General features: G+C 33.5%; 1 protein-coding gene across 2 annotated transcripts in view; it reads right to left on the bottom strand.

The window, feature by feature from the left end:
- CPED1 (cadherin like and PC-esterase domain containing 1) overlaps window positions 1-21,120 on the bottom strand; it is a 384,623-nt gene that overhangs the window by 175,852 nt on the left and 187,651 nt on the right. For both annotated transcript variants that reach the window (XR_004229645.1, XM_023504833.2), the window contains exons 15-17: window positions 18,973-19,017; window positions 6,957-7,143; window positions 4,638-4,806 (exon numbers count right to left, since the gene is read on the bottom strand). Coding sequence is in view for 1 of the 2 variants with exons in the window: in XM_023504833.2 (XP_023360601.1) it covers window positions 4,638-4,806; window positions 6,957-7,143; window positions 18,973-19,017 (401 nt within the window). In the remaining variant the exon portion in view is untranslated. The remainder of the gene's footprint in view (window positions 1-4,637; window positions 4,807-6,956; window positions 7,144-18,972; window positions 19,018-21,120) is intronic.

Here is a 21,120-nt window from a genome sequence, read left to right as displayed (position 1 = left end):
TTAGATTCCCACCAGTTAAGGACGGATAAACAAATTGTGGTAGCTGAATTTAATGAAATATAATTGCTCTCTAAGAAATGACAAAAGTAATAAATAGAGAGAAGCATGAAAAAGACTTGAACAAACTGACTTAAAGAAAAGTAAGCAGACCCAGTAAAACAAAGAACACAATTATTAGAATAGTTTAAACAGAAGGAACAACCACAAAACAATAAAAGACAAATGCTGTAATTAATGAAGAACAAGTTTGGTCCCAAAGAAAATATATGAGAAAAGATCTCCCTTCCCAATATACAGGCATGGAACATAAAATATAATACCAGCTTCTTTTGAAATTAGGTTTTACTGACTTTTTTTTCCCATTTCTCACTCTTTCTTTTTATCATTATTATAGCTTTTTATTTACAAGTTATATGCATGGGTAATTTTACAGCATTGACAATTGCCAAACCTTTTGTTCCAATTTTTTCCCTCCTTCCTCCTATGCCTTCCCCCAGATGGCAGGTTGACCAATACATGTTAAATATGTTAAAGTGTAAATTAAACACAATATATAAGTATACATGTCCAAACAGTTATTTTGCTATACAAAAAGAATCGGACTTTGAAATAGTGTACTATTAGCCTGTGAAGGAAATCAAAAATTCAGGCAGACAAAAATAGAAGGATTGGGAATTCTATGTAGTGGTTCATAGTCATCTCCCAGAGAGTTTTTTCGCTGAGTGTAGCTGGTTCAGTTTGTTACTGCTCTATTGGAACTGATTTGGTTCATCTTATTGCTGGAGATGGCCATGTCCATCAGAATTGATCATCATATAGTATTGTTGTTGAAGTATATAATGATCTCCTGGTCCTGCTCATTTCACTCAGCATCAATTCATGTAAGTCTCTCCAGGCCTTTCTGAAATCATCCTGCTGGTCATTTCTTAATGAACAATAATATTCCATAATATTTATATGCCACAATTTATTCAGCTATTCTCCTATTGATGGGTATCCACTCAGTTTCCAGTTTCTGGCCACTACAAAGAGACCTGCCACAAATATTCTTGCACATATGGGTCCCTTTCCCTTCTTTAAGATTTCTTTGGGATATTAGCCAAAGATCAAAGGGTATGCACAGTTTGATAACTTTTGAGGCATAGTTCCAAATTGCTCTCCAGAATGGCTGGATGTATTCACAATTCCACCAACAATGTATTAGTGTCCCTGTTTTCCCACATCCCCTCCAACATTCTGCATTATCTTTCCCTGTCATTCTAGCCAATCTGACAGGTGTATAGTAGTATCTCAGAGTTGTCTTAATTTGCATTTCTTTGATTAATAATGACTTGGAGCATCTTTCTATATGGCTAGAAACAGTTTCAATTTCTTCATCTGAGAATTGTCTGTTCATATCCTTTGACCATTTATCAATTAGAGAATAGCTTGATTTCTTATAAATTAGAATCAATTCTTTATATATTTTAGAAATGAGGCCTTTATCAGAAACTTTGACTATAAAAATGTTTTCCCAGTTTATTGCTTTCCTTCTAATCTTGTCTGTATTAGTTTTGTTTGTACAAAAACTTTCAATTTGATATAATCAAATTTTTCTATTTTGTGATCAATAATGATCACTAATTCTTCTTTGGTCATAAATTCCTTCCTCTTCCACAGGTTTGAGAGATAAACTATTCTATGCTCTTCCAATTTATTTATAATCTCATTCTTTATGCCTAGGTCATGAACCCATTTTGACCTTATCTTGGTGTATGGTGTTAAGTGTGGGTCAATGCCTACTTTCTGCCATACTAATTTCCAATTTTCCCAGCAATTTTTGTCAAATAGTGTCATTCTTTTTTTTTTTAAATGCTTTGTTATAAGTAATGGTTGAGTGAGAGAGGGAAGAGATAAGTTGTGAAGGACATTTAAGCATATGAAAACAAAAGATATAAATAAAATCCATTAAAAAGCATAGGATTCCTTAATCACCTAGTTTTACCATTTAAGCTTTATGTCATATAATTGTTTATTAATAATATTAACTTAAAAATCTTTCCATGGTAGACTATGTATGGAATAAGCATATTCCTGAAATGAATTTCTGAATTTTCTTATGGAACTTGTGAATCTTGTGAATATTAAAAGACAATAAAATAGTTAAAATTTTCTATAATCTAAATAATTATAATTCACTTTATATTGATCTTTACTATTTACAAAGGGCTTTTAAAAATAATTTCTCATCTGATCTTCACAAAAACTTGAAATAGGTAATACAAATATTAGTGTCCTAACTTTGATATAAAGAAACTAAAACTCATGGATTTTGAAGACATAAATCTAGGAAATATTAGTGATGGGATATGAAATTGAAGCCTAGTGATCTTTTCACAACCAAATAGAAATGTGATTTCCATCCCAGAATAAGAAGTAATCAATCATTTTAGTGGGAGGGTATTCCATGGAATTACTAGAATGTTGTGCAGTCAATTATGTTTTTTTTTTTTTTTTAATTTAGCTGAGTTACAAAAATATATGTCAATGCTAAGGAAAAATCTTACAATGTTAACCTGTAGTTTATTATTTCAAAACATCAAAGCCAGGAAAAATAAAAAAAAAGTTCTGTATTACCTACCTCTATGGGCAGTGAAAAACAAAAATAAAACAAAAAAAAGTATATGATACTATACTATTTTTTTTTTTTACCCCAGTACTGAAATCGATGTCTATTTGGGAGCAAAGTTATCTTGTCCAAACTAGGACAGAGGTTTTTCTCTCTCTGCTTAAATTTTTATTGTATTTGAATAATGAAAGTTCAAACACATTTTTAAGATAAGACCAGGCCATATTAAGCATTCACTCACAAAGAATTGTTGTTTTATTTTAAATGCTTTATAATTTTTTCAAGTGATATGAGCCCATTTTTCATATTCTTAAAGTTTTCTGAAAACGGTATTATCTATTACTCTCAAAACTATTTCATATGTATAGTATTTTCTTTGGGAAAGACATTATTCAGTCTATGCAAAAGATTAGGCAGATAAGTGACTCAGTGAATAGAGTTTTGGACTTGGAGACAGTATAAAACCTGAATTCAAATTCTGCCTTAGACAGGATTTCTATATGTATGACTCTGGACAAGCCATCTTGGCTCTCTGGGCGTCAGTTTCCTCATCAGTAAAGTAGGGATAACAACACCTACTTCACAGGATTCTTGTGGGTATCAAATGAGAATATGTGTGTAGAATTTAAAATGCCATAGAAATACAACAGTTATTACTAATTATTATTACCCCAAATTCACTTGTACCTAAATTTTAAAACAATCACACCAACATTAATTTTTTCTTGATTGAACCCTGATCTTTTGACCCTATTTACTGATTTCCCAGAAAGTGATTCACAGACAACCTGAAGTAACAATATTTTAATCTTTCATTTCATGTTCCACCTTTTGCATTCATGTATTTCTCATTTTAAAAGTGATTACATTTGAAGTCACATGTAGTAAAAATGGGATATTAACAATATTCATTAGGAAATGAAGATGTGTATTAAAGAATTTGATGCAGACTGAAACTTGAAGAATGGCCTAATGCAGATATTTGAGAGCATTGTACTGAATGAATTATCACCCAGGACATGGTACCCATACCACCAGCAAGCAGCCAATCAGTCAACCATTCTTTCATATTCCTTTATTGACTTTTCAATCAATCAAACAACAAGTAACAATCAATAAGTTATCAAATGTCTACCATGTGATAAGTTTTTCATACAAAGACAAATGACAGGCTCTGTTTTCAAGGAACTTAAATTTGATCATGGAAGGCCACATATTTTCCAAAAGTTTCTAAGATACCAGTACCATCATAATAACTTCATATGACCTGATTGAAATTATACTTTCTAGTGTATAAAGGAAAGATGCATTTAGTGTTTAAAGGAAAGATTCCATCAAATCTATAAATTTGAATTTTAAGGAAATTATTGATGGGAATTTCTTAAAAACCCAATGATCTTATCCAGAAATTAAGATGAAATAGAGGCAAAGAGAAGTGAAGAAGAAAGTTGACTGATGAGATGAACAAAGGGATCCTCTTTCAAAATGAAACTAGTTGTTAAAAAAAAAAAAAAAAGTATGAGGGAAGGAGAATGATTGGGAAAAGTCCCAGAAGTTTCTCAGCAGTACTGGGTCAAATAAGTAAGGAATATGTCAACAAATGAACCTACTAATTCAAATATCACTAGAGCTTTCTCTCCATTCTTATATTCCTACTAAGTACTTCATATTTTCCCTTACTATATGCAATCAAACACACATATCCAAGAAAACCAACAAGATTTAATGGAAATGTTAAGACAATGCCAGCTTTCTTACTAGTTCAAGTTCTCAAGTCTATGCCATTATTTCTTTTAATATGTACATTTCTCATGATAAGCACAGTACCCAAGATGAGCATCATTGGAACAATAAAGGCAAATGGTCATTATAATATGTTCTGCATACAAATTTAGGAACTCATTCCATTTAGTCTAACTACAATTATCTCCTAAATTCACTCAATATACCATAATCCAGCCTTATTAAATATTTTTCATGAATACACAGAACATATTTAGGTAAACCAAATGAAAATCTTAAAATGTACCTGCACAAAACCACATGCCATGTAGTCATTGAACAAGGGTAGACTTGGGCGGTCTTCTCTGTAAACTGTAAGTCTGTAAGTGCTGAGGACTTCACCACTTGCCTGAGATTCATCTACCACAAGAATTAGGATTTTGTTTATTCCTAATCCCAGAGGATAATTTGCAAAACTGAAAAAAGAGAGAAAAAATGAGAAAAATGCCATTTGACTTAGAAACTGAATCAATATTTTATCACACACTTTCCTATAAACTCAGAAAGAAAATGAATATTGAGTTATGAAGGAAATATAATTTTAGAAAAAATATATAATAAGAAAATAAAGTGAAATCCTGAGTATACCATGCATTTTGCAGGTCAAATCACATGTCCTATGATTATATGAGGTAGCAAGATGGCAAAGTGGATGACATACTGGCCCTGGAATGAGTATAGACTTAAGATGAAGCTCTACCTCAATTGTTTAAATGAAGTAATTCAGTTAACTTTTATTCTTAGATTTATCAACTACAAAATGGTTATAATAACACTTTCTAAGTCATTGGCATAAGATTGATGTGAAGATTAAATTAGGAGATATTATATATATAATGTCATCTGTATGACTACATAGCATATATTCTAATGGGGTATATATATATATATATATATATATATATATATATAAAACTATATATCTACACACACATGTAGAACACTTTGCAAACCTTAAAATTCTATATAAATGTAAGTCATTATTATCATTATGTTAAAAGGTATATATTATAATAATTTTCACTGTTTTCACTTCAAATGGAATTGAGTCATATTAATTGATCCTTGGGTTAAAGTCAGGATGAAAGAAATAAAGGTGATACATTTCTTTCATGATAGTATCAAAAATCTATCATGAAATCATTATCCATTCATACTAGCATATAATGGTGTTTAAAATTTCTCAATTATACCCAGAAACACTATCACCAATAGAAATAGTTGATAAAAGGAAAAAATGAACCAATAACTTACAAAAACAGATCTCCCAGTCAGTAAATTATAAGCAACAATCTCTATAAATAGACATATGACAAAATCTACTGAATATTTGCAAGCAGCTCCATGAGGGCAGATGCTGTTCCAATTATTTGTCTTGAATCTCCAACACTTAGCACAGTTTAGCTGCATGGACAGATACCAGTACTCAAAAATGTTAATCATTAAATCAGTAGTTCTTGAAGTTTGCTTTTGGCCTAGATGTTCATGTTCACCAATCTTTCAAGGGGTTGAGGTCAAAAACAATTTTCACAATAATACTAAACTATTACTCGCCTATTAAAATACTCCTGTTTTTTTCCAACTACATAATTTTATGAGGCCAGATTTTCTTCATATATTTCAACCAAAGTAACACATTGCAACAGATTGAATGCAAAAGATATGAGAAACCAGATGTCTTCCATTAAGTCAGGCATTAAAGAGACGTGCAAAAATATGTAAAACAATACCATACTTCTTGCCAAATTATTTTGTTTTTAAACATGCTATTTACTAACATAGTAATTTAATATTAGTATGTTGTTTAATAATGATGTTAAAATTATTTATTTTAGACAAAAGATTTTTATTCATGTTAATATGCAATGGGTTTGTTACTGTTATTTTAAATGAATTAATGAAAATACGTTTTAAAATTTCATTGGTTTTAATTTTGAATATGGTAAATATTAATAGGTATAACCCAAATAAACAAAAGTTCCTTGAGATTCTTGATAATTTTAAGAATATTTAAAGGGGTCCAGAGATCCAAAAGTTTCAGGATTCTACCTTAAGCAAAGATTCTATCAATTATTACTTCTGAAAAGATCCTCTATAAGAGTCCAACATATATACATACACACACACACACACACACACACACATATATATATATATATATATATATATAGTTTCCCAAAAGGAAAAGGTTGTTCATTGCAACTCTCATTATGTAGATGATAGAAACAAGATCTAAGAATCCAAGGGAACCAAGTAAGTATCTGAGGTGGGATCTAAGATGAGGTGGTTCTGACTCCAAGTTCAATAGTCTGTCCATTATTGAATGTAGCCTTTTCAAAGTTATGAGTCCTGAACAAATAAATGAAGTATACTCAATAAAGGCAGATGTATTCCTTTAATGTAGGGTCCTTTGGAAAGAAGAATGATTTCACATTTCCCCAGTTGATCTTGCTTCTCAGATCTTCAATATTCCATGAAACTTAAGCTTAAAGTTTGAGTTAAACATCTATTAACAGTTTCCCATGATTCAGAAACCACTCAATTTTCATATGTTTCCCCCCCATACCTTGGCCCTGCCTTTTCATCCAGATGTACTTTGCACTGGCAATTAGAAGTCTCTGCTCCAATTGTTACTGTTATAACATCAAATGGGACTTCAGAGTAGTAGTCTTTGATCTTTGGGTTAAATTCTGGATTCAGATCCAAATGTGGATTTGTAAAGATCTGCTTTATATGAGACAGTGTGTCTTTATCTGTTCCAAAAAAAGAAAAAAAAAGTGAAATGATTTACGTCTTAAAATCCCATACAATCAAGGTGGTTTACTTTTGCAATATACATGGCCATCAATATTTGTGTCTTCAGGGCATTTCAAATTTGTCAATTTTTCCTTTCTAATCTTCACTTCAGTGGTTTTAATTGTGCAAAACCTTTTCAGTTTAATGCAATTATCTGTTTTACATTTCACAATATTCTCTAGTTCATTTTTTATCATAAATTCCTCCCTTTTCCACATATCTGACTTATAGACTATTCCTTGCTCTCCTAATTTGCTTGTGGTATTACTCTTTATGTCTAAATCATGAATCTATTATCTGGGTATAGGGTGTGAAATATTGATCTATGCCTAATTTCTCCCATGCTATTTTCCAATTTCCCCAGTAATTTTTGTCAAACAGTGAGTTCTTGTGCTAGAAGTTGGGATCTTCAGGTTTATCAAATAATAGATTATTATAGTTATTAATTATTGTGTGTTTTGTACTCAACTTATTCCACTAATGCACTACTTTATATCTTAACCTCTATCAAATAGTTTTGATGACTGCAGCTTTATAATACAGTTATAGATCTGGTATGCTACTTTCTTCTGCACTCCCCCCCCCCCCCATAAATTCCCTTGTTATTCTTGACTTTTTGTTCTTCCAGACAAATTTTGTTACTATTCTTTTAGTTCTATAACTTAATTTTTGGCAGTTTGATAAGTACAGCATTAAATATGTAAATTAATATAGGTAGAATTTTTGTTTTCATTATTATTAGTTTGACCTGCCCATAAGCAATTGATATTTTTCCATTTGTTTAGATCTAACTTTATTTGCGTGAAAAATATTTTGTAATTGTCTTCACATAATTTTTGGCTTTGTCTTGGCAAGTAAACTCCCAAGTATTTTATATTGTCTATAGTTATTTTAAATGGGATTTTTCTTTCTGTCTCGGGCTGCTGGGTTTTATTGGTTACATGTACAAATGCTTATGATTTATATGGGTTTATTTTATACCCTGCAACTTTTTAAAAGTTGTTAATTTTTTCTAGTAGTTTTTCAGTTGATTCTCTAGGATTCTCTAAATATACCATCACATCATGTGCAAAGAATAATAGTTTTGTTTCCTCATTGTCTATTCTCCTTCCATTTTTAATTTTTCTCTTATTGCTAAATCTAACATTTTAATACAATATTGAATAATAGCAGTGATAATGGGCATCCTTGTTTTATTGTGGATCTTCTTTGTAATGCTTTTAGCTTATGTCCATTATACACAATGCTTGTTGATGACAGATAGATGTTACTTATCATTTTAAGAAAAATTTCATTTATTCCTGTGTTTTCTATTTTTTTTTATCAGAAATAGCTATTGCATTTTGTCAGATGCTTTTTCTATCAGTTTTTTTTTTTTTTTTTTTTTTTTTTTTTTTTTTTGCTGAGGCTATTGGGGTTAAATGACTTGCCCAGGGTCACACAGCTAGGAAGTGTTAAGAGTCTGAGGCCAAATTTGAACTCAGGTCCTTCTGCCATCTGGGCTGGTGCTCTATCCACTGTGCCACTTAGCTGCCCCCTATCAGTCTCTTTTAATTCAATATTCATTGTTCACCTTTTTAAAATAGGCAAAAAAAACCATACTGTTTACTATCATTTGTAAAAATATCTTTTTATAAAGCTCTTAGTAATTCTTGTCATGATTTTACTACTGGGGCTCGTTGGGGAAAGTCACCAGCAGATGATTCTCATTGTTTGAAGCAAGCTGATATTTCTTCATATCTCAATCTCAAATATTGGAGTTGGGGGCAGAGCCAAGATGGTGGAAAGAAGACACATCTCTATCTGACCTCCTCTGAGCTTCCTTCAGATTAACAGCAGAGTAAGCCTCTGAACTGGTTTTGGAGTGACAGAACCCATAAATATTTGGTGTACAACAAATTTCTAGAAGAAGATATTTTGGAAGAATTTCAGAAAAGGTCTGTTTCAGTTGGGCAGGGGAGAGGCTGCAGAGTCCAGACCACAGTTCTGGGAGCTGGGGCAAAAAGCTGGGGAGGGTAGTCAGGGCCTTGCTCTGTCAGCACACTGGGGAATCTATTGCTAGGCTCTTAGGTTATTCTGTCCTGATTTCAAGCCAGTGATTAAGCAGATTTGCTGTGAGACACCCAAAGCTAACACAAAGAGCAAATTGTGAACCCCTGAACCCCAGAATAATACAGGGCCTGCACATGCCTAGCCCATCAATCAACAGCACTAATCCCAGGGCAAACTAAAACAACTGTTGCTCCTTTTCCTTAAAAGCAGACTGCAACCTTTAAAATAATGAGCAAAAAAGCAAAAAGAATTGTAACCATAGACAGCTTTTGTGGATAAAGAGGACAGACTTCATACCCTGAGGCAAACCAGCTCTAGATGAAGCCCCAAAGGATGATATGAACTGGTCCCCATTTCACAAAGTTCTCTCAGAAAAGTTCAAAAAGGATCAAAAAAGAGAGAAGAAAAATGGGGAGAGGAAATGAGATCTTTGCAAGAGGGCATGGAAAAAAACAGAATTATCTGAAGAAAACTTCTTTAAAATAGATTTGATAAAATGGAGAAAAAATATAACTTCTTACAAAATAGGTATGAAAAAGAAAGCAATTCATTGAAAAACAGAATTTGTGAAAAAATTAGATGAACAAAATACCTCAATTGGCCAAATGCAAAAGAAGATAAAAAAACTAACAAAGAAAATAATTCACTAAAAAACAGAATTGACAAAATGGAAATGAATGACTCAATGAGATTTCAAGAATCAGTCAAACAAAATGAAAAAATGAAAAAATAGAAGAAAATGTAAAATACCTCATTGGAAAAACAACTGACCTGGGAAAACAGATCTAGGAGAAACAATCTAAGAATTATTGGACTTTCTTAAAACCATGATGAAAAAAAGAGCCAATCATCACCTTTCAGGAAATCATCTAGGAAAATTGCTTGGATGTCCTAGAACTAGAGGATAAAGTAGCCATTGAAAGAATTCACTGATTACTTTTTGAAAGAGACCACAAAATGAAAACTCCAAGGAACATCATAGCTAAATTTTCAAATTATCAAATCAAATATTGGAATTAAGATTCACAGGCTCTCAAGCTTAGAGATCATCTGTTATCCAAATTCCTCATTTGGAGGAACTGACTTGCAGTAAGTAGAAAAGCTGTCATCCAAACCTAGATCTCAGGACTTCAAACCTTGGCATCTCTTTTCATTGAATCATATACCAAAGAAACTTTGGTATGCTTTTTCTCAGATGTTTCTATGTGATAACAATTCAGTTCCAAGTCCTTTCAGGGTCCATGAACTTGTTTTAAAAAAAATTGGGTGGGGGAGGTACTCATTTCAGTATAATTAGTTTTCTTTGTAATCCTATGTATTTCATTTTAAAATATTCTGAGAAAACTTCCATAAATATTACCAGACTGCCAAAAGAATCAATGATACTCACATAAAGGACTAATAACTTCTGCTCTAAAAATATGTGAGAAGAGAAAGAGAGTACAATTCCTTAAAAGAAGGAGAAGGAAAAGGAGAAGGAAGAAGAGAAGGAAAAGGAGGAGGGAGGATAATATTCTATAACCTCCACTAATTATGTAGGTACTCTCTTTAAATGAGTCCTTATCAATTCCAACTTTTTAAAAAGTTTCTTATTTCCAACAAATCTATAGGGATTGCCCTGTATCGTTAACCATGAAGATAGTGATGGCAACAAAATACTCCTGGGAGGTGACAGTGGCAAAGAGAGTTCCCTCCTCACTAATAGTTATAATATTGGAGTGACAGCAATGGAAAAGGATACATCTTCTACATAGATCTTTTCTGAGAATGGATTTCAGTACAGCTCCTGTTACAGCTTTTATTTTGGATCTGGGCCTGTGATTAATTTATGTGGGGGAACTCCTACTGAGGAAACCTTCTCCAGTAATGCCAATCTGCAACTTATCTGTTATTGAGAGTTTCCTGGGGGGTCACTAAGATGTGAGGTGACTGAACAGGATCACAGATGGTGAAAACTAATTAAATATGCAACTTCTTGACTCCAACGGCAAACCCTTCCTCTTCTCTATTACAGAATGATGTCCCTCTCATGCATAGTAATTTGAGTTCATCTTGGAACTACACCTGGTGATATCCTGAATTTTGGGTAACTGTCTAGGTACAACATAATGGGAAAACAAAGAAATTAAGGAAATCAAAGATAAGGTTATGGCAATTTTGTTTCATAAAAAACCTAAGGTAAATGTGATAAAATAGCAGTTAAAGCCAGTCAAATAAGTGGTCAATTCAACCAACTAATTGAACTGATTTAATTGATCACATTGTTCAGTTCAAATATATTAACTGTTGACATAGATTATGGTTAGGATATATTACCTCACGTAATTGCTATTTTGAAACTTGAAGGCATAATGGCAAGTGCTGTGTTACTGGAATCAATGCTATAAAAGTACACCACTCTAAATTTATCACACTAATTATGAATTCAAACAAATATTTATTAAATAGCTATTATATATGACTTTATAAACACTAGGCTTGCAATCAAGTGGTATGAATGTTCATCCTGCCTCATGTACTTACTGCCTATGTGACCTTAAGTCTAACCTCTCAAAGTCCCAGGTTTTTCCATCTATAAAATAGAGATAATAATATCTGTAACATTTGTCTTGTAATTCAAGGGAGGATTAAGTGTTTTAATTTTTCAAAAGCTTTGGGAAGGTAAAGGCATTATATAAATGACATCTACCATCAATATCATCATTATTAATTACCATAATTCTTTTTAAGTGCTATAAAAATATGATATGATTTTCAAGTTCAAAGACATGCCTTCAGAGGACACTATGACCTCAGCAAAGTATTAGACTGTTTGAGCATTGCTTATTTTGACAAATAGAAGAGTACAATTGTAATAAGACAAAATATTTTATTATCCATACAAAAGACCTAGATATAGAAAAGAAAATTTGGAAAAGAGATTCCTTTTCTTAAGCAACTATTGTAGGGAATATATTATACATGCATGCTAATTAATATTCAGCCAAGCAATTTGCTTATATAAAATGTTTATAAATTTATTTCACCACTTTTGTAATTTAATAATCTATAAGTATATATTTTAGAAACACTAATGCTATATGCAGTTTGCATTTTATATCTTCATTAACTCTGCAAGTTTTCAATGGGGTGCATTATCTACTCACTGAATTCAAGCCACTCTTGGAATGAAATGGAGAGAAATTCTATTAAGTTTTTTTATGTGTATTTTTTTTTTCATTTTATTGGAAAGGGTGCACTTTTATTATGAACATTATACCCTAGAGCACTGTCAGCATCTTGGTTTAGACCTGACATCCTAATCAATTGACTCACTGATGCTACCTCCCAGAACACCTGGTGTTTCTTTGGCCATATTCCCATTCAAGTCTTGACTTGAAGTAGCACTGATTAGCATAGGAAATCTGTGGAGGACCAACCTGAAGTAGGGTGAGAACAAACTGAAGAACTTATTTGGCAAGATTCTGTGGGAGGCAATGGCTGTTTCTACTTCTAATGGATTTCTTTTAAATCAGGAGTTATATTTCCCTTTTGAGTAATGATCATGACTCACATTAAACAGAATACACTATTCTCTTAAAACTCCACATATTCTGTGACATTATCTACAAATATTTTTATCTAATAATTTTCCACATACAAAAGACAAAGATTATTTTTTATGACTTAGGTAGAATGAGAAATTCTACGTTTGGAAAGATTTTCATTTATAAGGAAATGTGAAAGTATTTCATTCAAGGTTGTTGTATTTATTTCTAGTAAAAACAAAAGTAACAACTCATATTTGGATAACATTCCTATTGCATTGGGGTGAGGATAAATTCCTGGGGTGTGGAGGAGGATAGGGTTTGACCTAAGATGGCAAATTAGAGGCAGCCATCCAACTGAACTCTCCTATCATTCCCTTCCAAATAACTTTAAAATAACACCTCAAATCTAAATTTGAAGTAGTGGAACCAATAAAAAGTCAGGGTGAGATATCTTTCCAATCTAAGATAACTGAGGAGATCCACAGGTGAGACCTATGATCCCAAGATGAGTATCAACTGAGAATATGGCAATAGCATTAGTGACAGGCCTTAAAATGTGTCTTGACAGTGGCAGCAGCAGCAGCAATTTTAGGGGCTCTGGATGGTCAGAAAAATATTACAGGGGGTCTTTTGCTGGCACTGGGTGCAGATGGTGCTGATCAGCACTTTTATTACCCATAATTGTTCAGGACAACAATTTCAGTGTGAAGAGAAGTGCTTACAGTTGTTCACAAGGAAGCAAGGACCCTGGCTGCAGTTCCAGGAAACTGAGGAGACCTTGCATTTGTAGCAGCAAGAGAACAGGGGTCCTTCTTGGGCAAAGCCTAGAGAGCAGAATAGGTGAGCAGTAACCACACCTCTCTCAAGATCATACCATAATGGAAGCACTTGCAGACCCTCAGAATTGCACAGAGCCTTTCACCTCCAGGTAAGCTGAGCCCAACTTTGACATAAAAATCCAGAGTCAATATTATTTGCTGGGAAATGAGCAAATAACAAAAAGAACTTGACCATAAGAAACTACTTCAGGTTTACCTCATGGTTGATATATGATACGAGAAATGTGTGTCTTCTTCACTCCATCATCCTTGTCTATTGAGGACTCACTAACAACCTGATCTCACAGTTCCCTTAATCTCAACATTTTCTGAACTTCACATGTAAGCTTCTCACTAACATGGATACATCTTAGATTTTAAGATCTGAAAATTGTCTAAACAAAACTTCCTATCCCCCCACTTCTAGCACTTTTCACACAAACTAAACCTATTGTTTTTAGTCATAATTACTCAATCTCTCCCAGTTTTCCCAATCTTATGCTCCAATTCTGTCATTTCATCCCCTCTATCTTGGTTGCTTTCATTTCAATGATTCACTAGCTATCACTTGTTCTTTGACCTACTGACATTCTGAGACTGCTAATTTTCAACCCTGGATAATCTGTACTATAAAATTCTCTGCTTTTATTCCCATGCTGCTGACCGACCCTGGAAAAAGGAATGTTAATTTCATCTACCATAAATTTATGATTTATAATCTCAGCTGGAGGCACATTCCCTTGATGAACATTTCATCAATAATAGCTCCTCGAGGTCATTCCCTTGTGATGTTCTAAACCTCTTATATTTGTCTCAAGCTGCTGGGTCCTCACTCTAATATTCAGCACATTTTTAATCTCTTCTTTTCCTGTTCTCTCTCTCTCTCTCTCTCTCTCTCTCTCTCTCTCTCTCTTTCACACACACACACACACATACACTCACACACACACACACACACACTCACACACACACACACACACACACACACACACACAACAGATGGGAAAGAAGAAGGCTGAAGAAAGCTTTCTCTCTTATCCCACACCTCCCAGGTGCAGTAATGGTAACTTTATTTTTTTTATTTTTTTTTTTTTAATGGTAACTTTAAGAAGCCCACATGGGAGCTCTTAAAGGGAAGTTCCTAGACCTCCAATTTCTGGTTACCATTCTCTGCTCTTCTGTTTCCTTTTCTGAACACTTTTCAGAGATAAGAGTTTCTGATGGACTTTCCATTTGTGTTTCAATATTCCCAAGAGATCAAGAGTTCTGAATTCAGTTGTTTGATTGGGGCTCTTCTCACAAAAATAACAATAATAATATTAATTTTCCCTCCTAGAAGAAGAAAATTCCCCAACATCCTGTTCCATTAAGAAAAAAATCTTCATTTGATAATCTTCCTGAAGTTAAATTAAAGATATACTGGGGAAAAACCAGATGCTTGAACCCTGTTAACCACTGCTAGTCCATATCATTTCCGGATCATCCTTTCATCATCTTCATCATCATTCTCCCCCAAACAGAAGTTTAAATTCCACTCCTGGGTCTCTCAGCTGATAAATGATCTTTAGACCAATTTGCTATGGCGTGGGCCTCCACTGTACTCCCCTACTGTCTCCTTATTCTGCTTCTTCCTCCCTCTCCCACTTTCCAGTACTCTTCTAAACATTTTCCTCAGTTAAAATTTTTATTTGTATATCTATTACACAGGATAGCACCTAGCAATAAGACATACTTGAATGATCTATCATCTATATTTCTTTCTTCTTTTTTCTTTCTTCTTTCTTTCTTTTTTCTTCTACTTTCTCTTCCTTCCTTCCTTCTTTTGTTCCTTTCCTTCCTTCTATCTCCCCTACCAACTTTCTCCCTTTTACCTACGTGTTCATGCTTCCTAAGCTTGAGAAAAGGCTTCCTTAAATCCTTCTATCCTCTTAAGCAATAATCTCTTCTCTCTCTTCTTTACTAGATTCCATAGTAAAAGTCTACATTCACTTCATATTTCGAGTTAATTTTCTGTTTCTGTCACTCTCTGTTTTACTCTTCTTATCTATATATCAGGTCAACAAACATTTATTAAGCACCTAGTATCTTACTAGGAGGCAGCTAGGTGGTTCACTGGATAAAACTGAGCTTGGAGTCAGCAACACTTGATTTCAGATATGGCCTAGATTTAGTAGTGGTGAGACCCTAGGTAGAACACTATATCTCTTGACTTTGTTATGTCTCCATCTATGAATCTGTCTGTCTCTCCTTCACTTTTTTCTTTTATAGTTTTATAGTTCTGTGTTAGCAGAAATTTAAGAGACCAGTTTCATATCCTCTGACAATTCTATTTCCTTTTAAATTTCAATGTACTAGTTCCACAGAACAATTCTTCAGTTCAAGAAGTCACATGCATGCTTTTTCCATCCCTACAGTATTCCTTCATCACTGTACTAAAAGAGGTTCTTCATTGTCCTTTGATCCTTGATCTTATCTTCTCTGTTTAAATTCTCCCTGGCCAATTTCTTCTACTCCCAGTTTCAACTACTACTTCTATGCAGATAACCCTTATGTTGAAATGTACATTTCTCAGATCACTCTCCTGATCTCAATGCTCATCATCTCCAGCTGTTTACTAAATAAATCTGCCTGTCAGCTTAAGCAATTTCTCAAATATAACATGACCAAGAGTGAACTTTTTTTTTTTTTGCTCAAAACCTCTCCCTTTTTTGATTTCCCTCTTCCTGTCAATTACGCTATCAAACATCAGTGATAGAAAGCTTTGTCTTATCTTGGACTCTTCCTTCTTCCTCACCTCCCACATCAAATCAATTGCCAAGTCCTCCTGGCTCTATTTGTATAATATTTCTCACACCTGTTCCCTCTTTATATTTCCATTGCCAAAAGAGTGCAGGTCATTACTGCATACTTCCTGGACTCTTTCTTCCAAAGAGATCTTCCAATTTCCTCTTTTTTCTCCTTTTAATCTATTCTTCACACTGCTGCCAGAATAAATTTCCTTGTACACAAGCCTGATCATGTCATTACTCCATTTAAAACCATTCAATGTCTTCAAGGTTTTCCAGGATTTGACACAACACAGTTTTCCAGATCTATCTCCAATTTGACACTTTCCCCCAAATATTTTAAGCTCCATTCAAATTTGAAGTGCGTTTGGTTTTTTGTGCACACTCTATTAATGTCCCCCCCTATAAATGCTTCAAGAATAAGCTCAAACGTCATTATCAAATCTTAATAAATACTTATTCAGCCTAAAATATGGGCAAGCCCACTATAAAAGGAGCTAGGAATATATGCACAGACAAATGAAAAAACAATCTCCTTCCTGACATTTATAATCTACTGAGGGGATACATCACAGAAACAGATATGTACATATGCATTTTGCAGACGGAAAAAGTACTGACCACCAGGGGGGAATCATTTCCTGCTTATAGCCTTCCTTAATCCCTTAGTTGGAAAGGATATTTCTTTCTTCCTCCAGCACTTCACTTGGACTTTTCTTATACATTACACAGAAACTTTTGTAACACAGTTATGCAGAGCACAGAAGCAGAAGTCTGATGAGGTCTTACTGAATCCCCCTTACAGCTTGCTAATAAGATATGAGGTCCTCTTGAAAAGATTAATATTGTCAAGGTGAACTCATCATTACCAAGGTCAAAGTAGATGAGTTCTCTGTTCTGGCATTGATTGCTTCTTGTAAGATATTAATTTGCCTATGGGTAAATAATACCCCACTCATGATAGTGATTTTAATGGGTATCATTACCCCTAAAATCTTGTTTTGTAGTTATTTTTTTTAAAGTAAGAGATGAGAGGACCAGAGTTGAAAGAACCCCTAGAAAGGAGAAGCACTATAGACAGACTTGGACCTAATTCTCTGAAGGAAAAGCTTGCATATTTGGTAGTGGAGGGGAGGGGGGATCCCAGACAGTGCAGACCACATTAGAGTGTCAAGGAATTACTGTATTAAGCTGTAAATTTCAACTAAGGGACAGCAAAGACTGAATCATGGTGTGGAGAAACATACTTGAACCTTGCCCTTCACTGATACTACGGATCATATATAATATGCTTAAATTCTTTCTCATTGTGGGAAAATTTAAAACTGAAGTTTATAATACTATAAATTCAGAAGCCTGTGATGGTCACTTATTGAAGTGATGCTCATCAGAGAGGGTCTTACAACCAGAATCTGGACATTTTAAGAGCTTTCCATTTAAAGGAGATTCAATACCATGCTACTATAATAATTTTATAGCACTGTGTGAGTACCTTGGAAGGTGAAGCTCAATAAATAGGGAAGGGGGGATATTAACTGTCAATAGGATTCTTGATGAAAGTCTTTCACTTTGGTCCTGTTAAATAAAATTTACTTTACATACAATGTTACATCAATCTAAATGCTTGCATGGAAACAGAGAGAATTTCTCTTTCTTCCTTCCTTCCTTCTTTTTTCCATCCTTTCTTCCTTCTTTCCTTCCTTCCATTCTTCCTTCGGTCCTTCGTTCCTTCCTTCCTTCCTTCCTTCCTTCCTTCCTTCCTTCCATTCTTCCTTCCTCCCTTCCTTCTTTCCTTCCATTCTCCCTTCTTTAATTCCTCCCTTTCTCCCTTCCTTCCTTTATTCTTCCCTCCCTTCTTTCCTTCTATTCATTTTCCCTTTCTTTCTCCCTCCCTCCTTTCCTGCCTTTCTCCTTCCCTCCTTCCTTCCTCCCTTCTATCCTTCCTTCTTTGTTCTTTCTTTCTTTTTTTGTAAAGGCCTAGATATGAGCCAAATATGCATGTTTCTAGGGGCAACTTTGAATAGGAACATCTGCCAAAATGTATGAATGGTGAGAAACCCTTAATATTGAACCTAATCTTAATAAATCTAGAATTTCAGTTCTAGGACATAGGCTACAACCATTTATGCATGTGTTATATTTTCCTATCAACATAAGCTATCTTCTTCAGAATCTAGCCCAGTGTTCCATATATAATATGGGTTGGGTTGTTTTATTGTTTGGTTTTGGACCAGATCTATGATTTCATTAGTGTAGAAAATTCCCAGTAAGGAAACACCCTTTACCACTGCAGATAAGCAGCTCTTCTGCAACTCAGAGAGTTGCAGAGTGCCTAGGGCACTGAAGTTGTGATGGCAAGTCTAGAATATGGCAGCCAGAGTGCGCCAGTGAACTCAAGACTTCCTGATTCTAGGATTGACTCTCCATCCACAATACCATGCTATCTCTCCACCTTTGATATGAAATTTGCTGAAAATTCATTAAAAGCTCAAAGATTCCCATACACTAAAAAACAATGAATAAACTCAAAATTTATTCAAAGTTATATTAGCATTGACTTGATAATTCTGGTAAGAAAAACAGAATCAATAGCAACTTACCATTCCTGCAAGGCATCTCTTTGGTCTCGTTCATTAAATGTGACACTAAGGGGGAAAAATATAAGTTAACACTAAAAATTGCTAGGTAGAAGAAAACGAATATAAACCTGACAATGTCCACTACATGAAGACTTAAAATTTTAAAAAGGGATTTTGACTCTTTTTCAAAATTACTTTAAATACCTAAGAACTTTCTAAAGAAAAATGAGAAGTTTAAAAAGAATAAATGTATATATCTCTCTATATGTGCATATATATATATTATTCAAATCTCAAAATTTATTTTGTTCAAATAGGAAAACAGTGAGAAAAAGACTAAATCAAATGACCAGTCTAGATATTCAATTGTCTGAAACTTCTTTTCAAATTATTCTATGACTATTCTATGATTATTCTGTGATTCTATTACTGTGGAAAAGATATTAACTTGAGGGCAGCTATGTGGTACAGTAGATAAAGCATGGACTTTGAATCAGGAAGGCTTTAGTTCAAATATTGTCTCAGACACTTTGTAGCTATGTAATCCAGGTCAAGTTTCTTAACTTGTCTGAGTTTCCCCATCTATAAAATAAGGATTAATAATTGTGGATGTGAGGATCAAATAAGATAACATATGTGAAGTGCTTTGCAAATATTAAAGTATTATATCAATGCTAGGAACCATCATTGTTAATCTGGGATCTATTGATAAGGAACACATTAATAGATTTTAAAAGGTTCTTGAATTTGGAGAAGAAAAAAATATATATCTTTACTCTCACTAGTGTCTAACTAGTGAATTGTCTGAATTTCTTTAATTGTCTCAAAACACTGTTTTGAGAAATATCCATAGGCTTCACCAGACTGCTAAAGGAGTCCATAACACATTCAAAGAATAAAACATGTTGATCTATAGCTTCAATAATTATTGGAAATACAGAGATTCCATTAACCCTTCAAAATATATTCTAGCTCAAATAATATTTGCCAAATATTACCTCTATTCTTTGTATGCAACCCAAAATATATTTAAACATAACTCACAAAAAGTATGATCTCTGAAATCTTTTATAATGTTAAATGTACAATCCTATGATTCTGCAAAAATTATAAAAATGAACAAATATAAAGGAGGGACAAAGTATTAGTATATCTAGTTTCTACTTAGAGCTGATGACTCATTTCCTGAAACAAATAGTTAATAATTATTTATCAAGCTCTTATTATCACATGCCAGACACCATTTTAACTTCTGAAAATACAATGAAGGCAAAAATGTGCAAAAATCTGCAAAGAGATGATATTTTAACGAGAGAGACAAATTGCAAATAACTATGTCTTTAGAAAATATATAAAGGGTAATTGGCAGCAGAGGAAACTAGAAAAGAAAGGTCTTCTTTCTGTCAATGGTAGGATTTGAAGTGAGTCTTGAAAGAAGGCAGGAAAATTAGAAAATAGAGATGAAGAGGAAGAGCTTTTCAATTATGTAATCAGAAGAGAGAGTGTCACATGAGGAAATTCAAGAAGGCAACGAAGATAGATTACAGAGTATGTATAAGGAAGTAAGAGTAAGAAAACTGGAAAGTTAGGAAGGGGACAGCTTATGAAGAATTGATCTTAGAGGTAATAGGGGACCAAATGAACTCACTTAGCAGAGTAATGATATGGTCAGTTCTGTACTTTAAGAAAAGCAATTTGGAAGCTTAAATGGAGAATAGATTAGAATGGGCAGATAATTGAGGCAGAGAAACCACTCAGAATATTTCAATAGTTCAGGTAGAAAGTGATCAGGACTATATAAAGTTAGTGACTATATGATTGAAGATAATAGGAATATATATATATATATATATATATATATATATATATATATATATATAGAAGAGATCTGGTGAAAATAGGAGTAACACAATTTAACAAGTGGATGAATATGATAAGTGAATGTAAGTGTATTGAAGATGATAGCATCCTGGATGAAAAGCTTGGTTATCAGAGAGAATAATGGTATCTTTGACAATAATAGGAAATTTGAGAAGGGAAGAGTTTTGGGGGGAAAGAAAATGAGTACTGTTTTGGACATGTAGAATTTGAGATGCTTAAGTGATATACAATTTGAGATGTCCAAAAGGTAATAGAGTATTGGGGCTCAGAAGAGAGACTAGGGCTGGA

Source organism: Sarcophilus harrisii, chromosome 5 (assembly GCF_902635505.1).
Source record: "Sarcophilus harrisii chromosome 5, mSarHar1.11, whole genome shotgun sequence".
Lineage (NCBI taxonomy): Eukaryota > Metazoa > Chordata > Mammalia > Dasyuromorphia > Dasyuridae > Sarcophilus > Sarcophilus harrisii.
The sequence above is the reverse complement of the archived record's forward strand: the minus strand, read 5'-3'. Positions and strand labels throughout refer to the sequence as shown.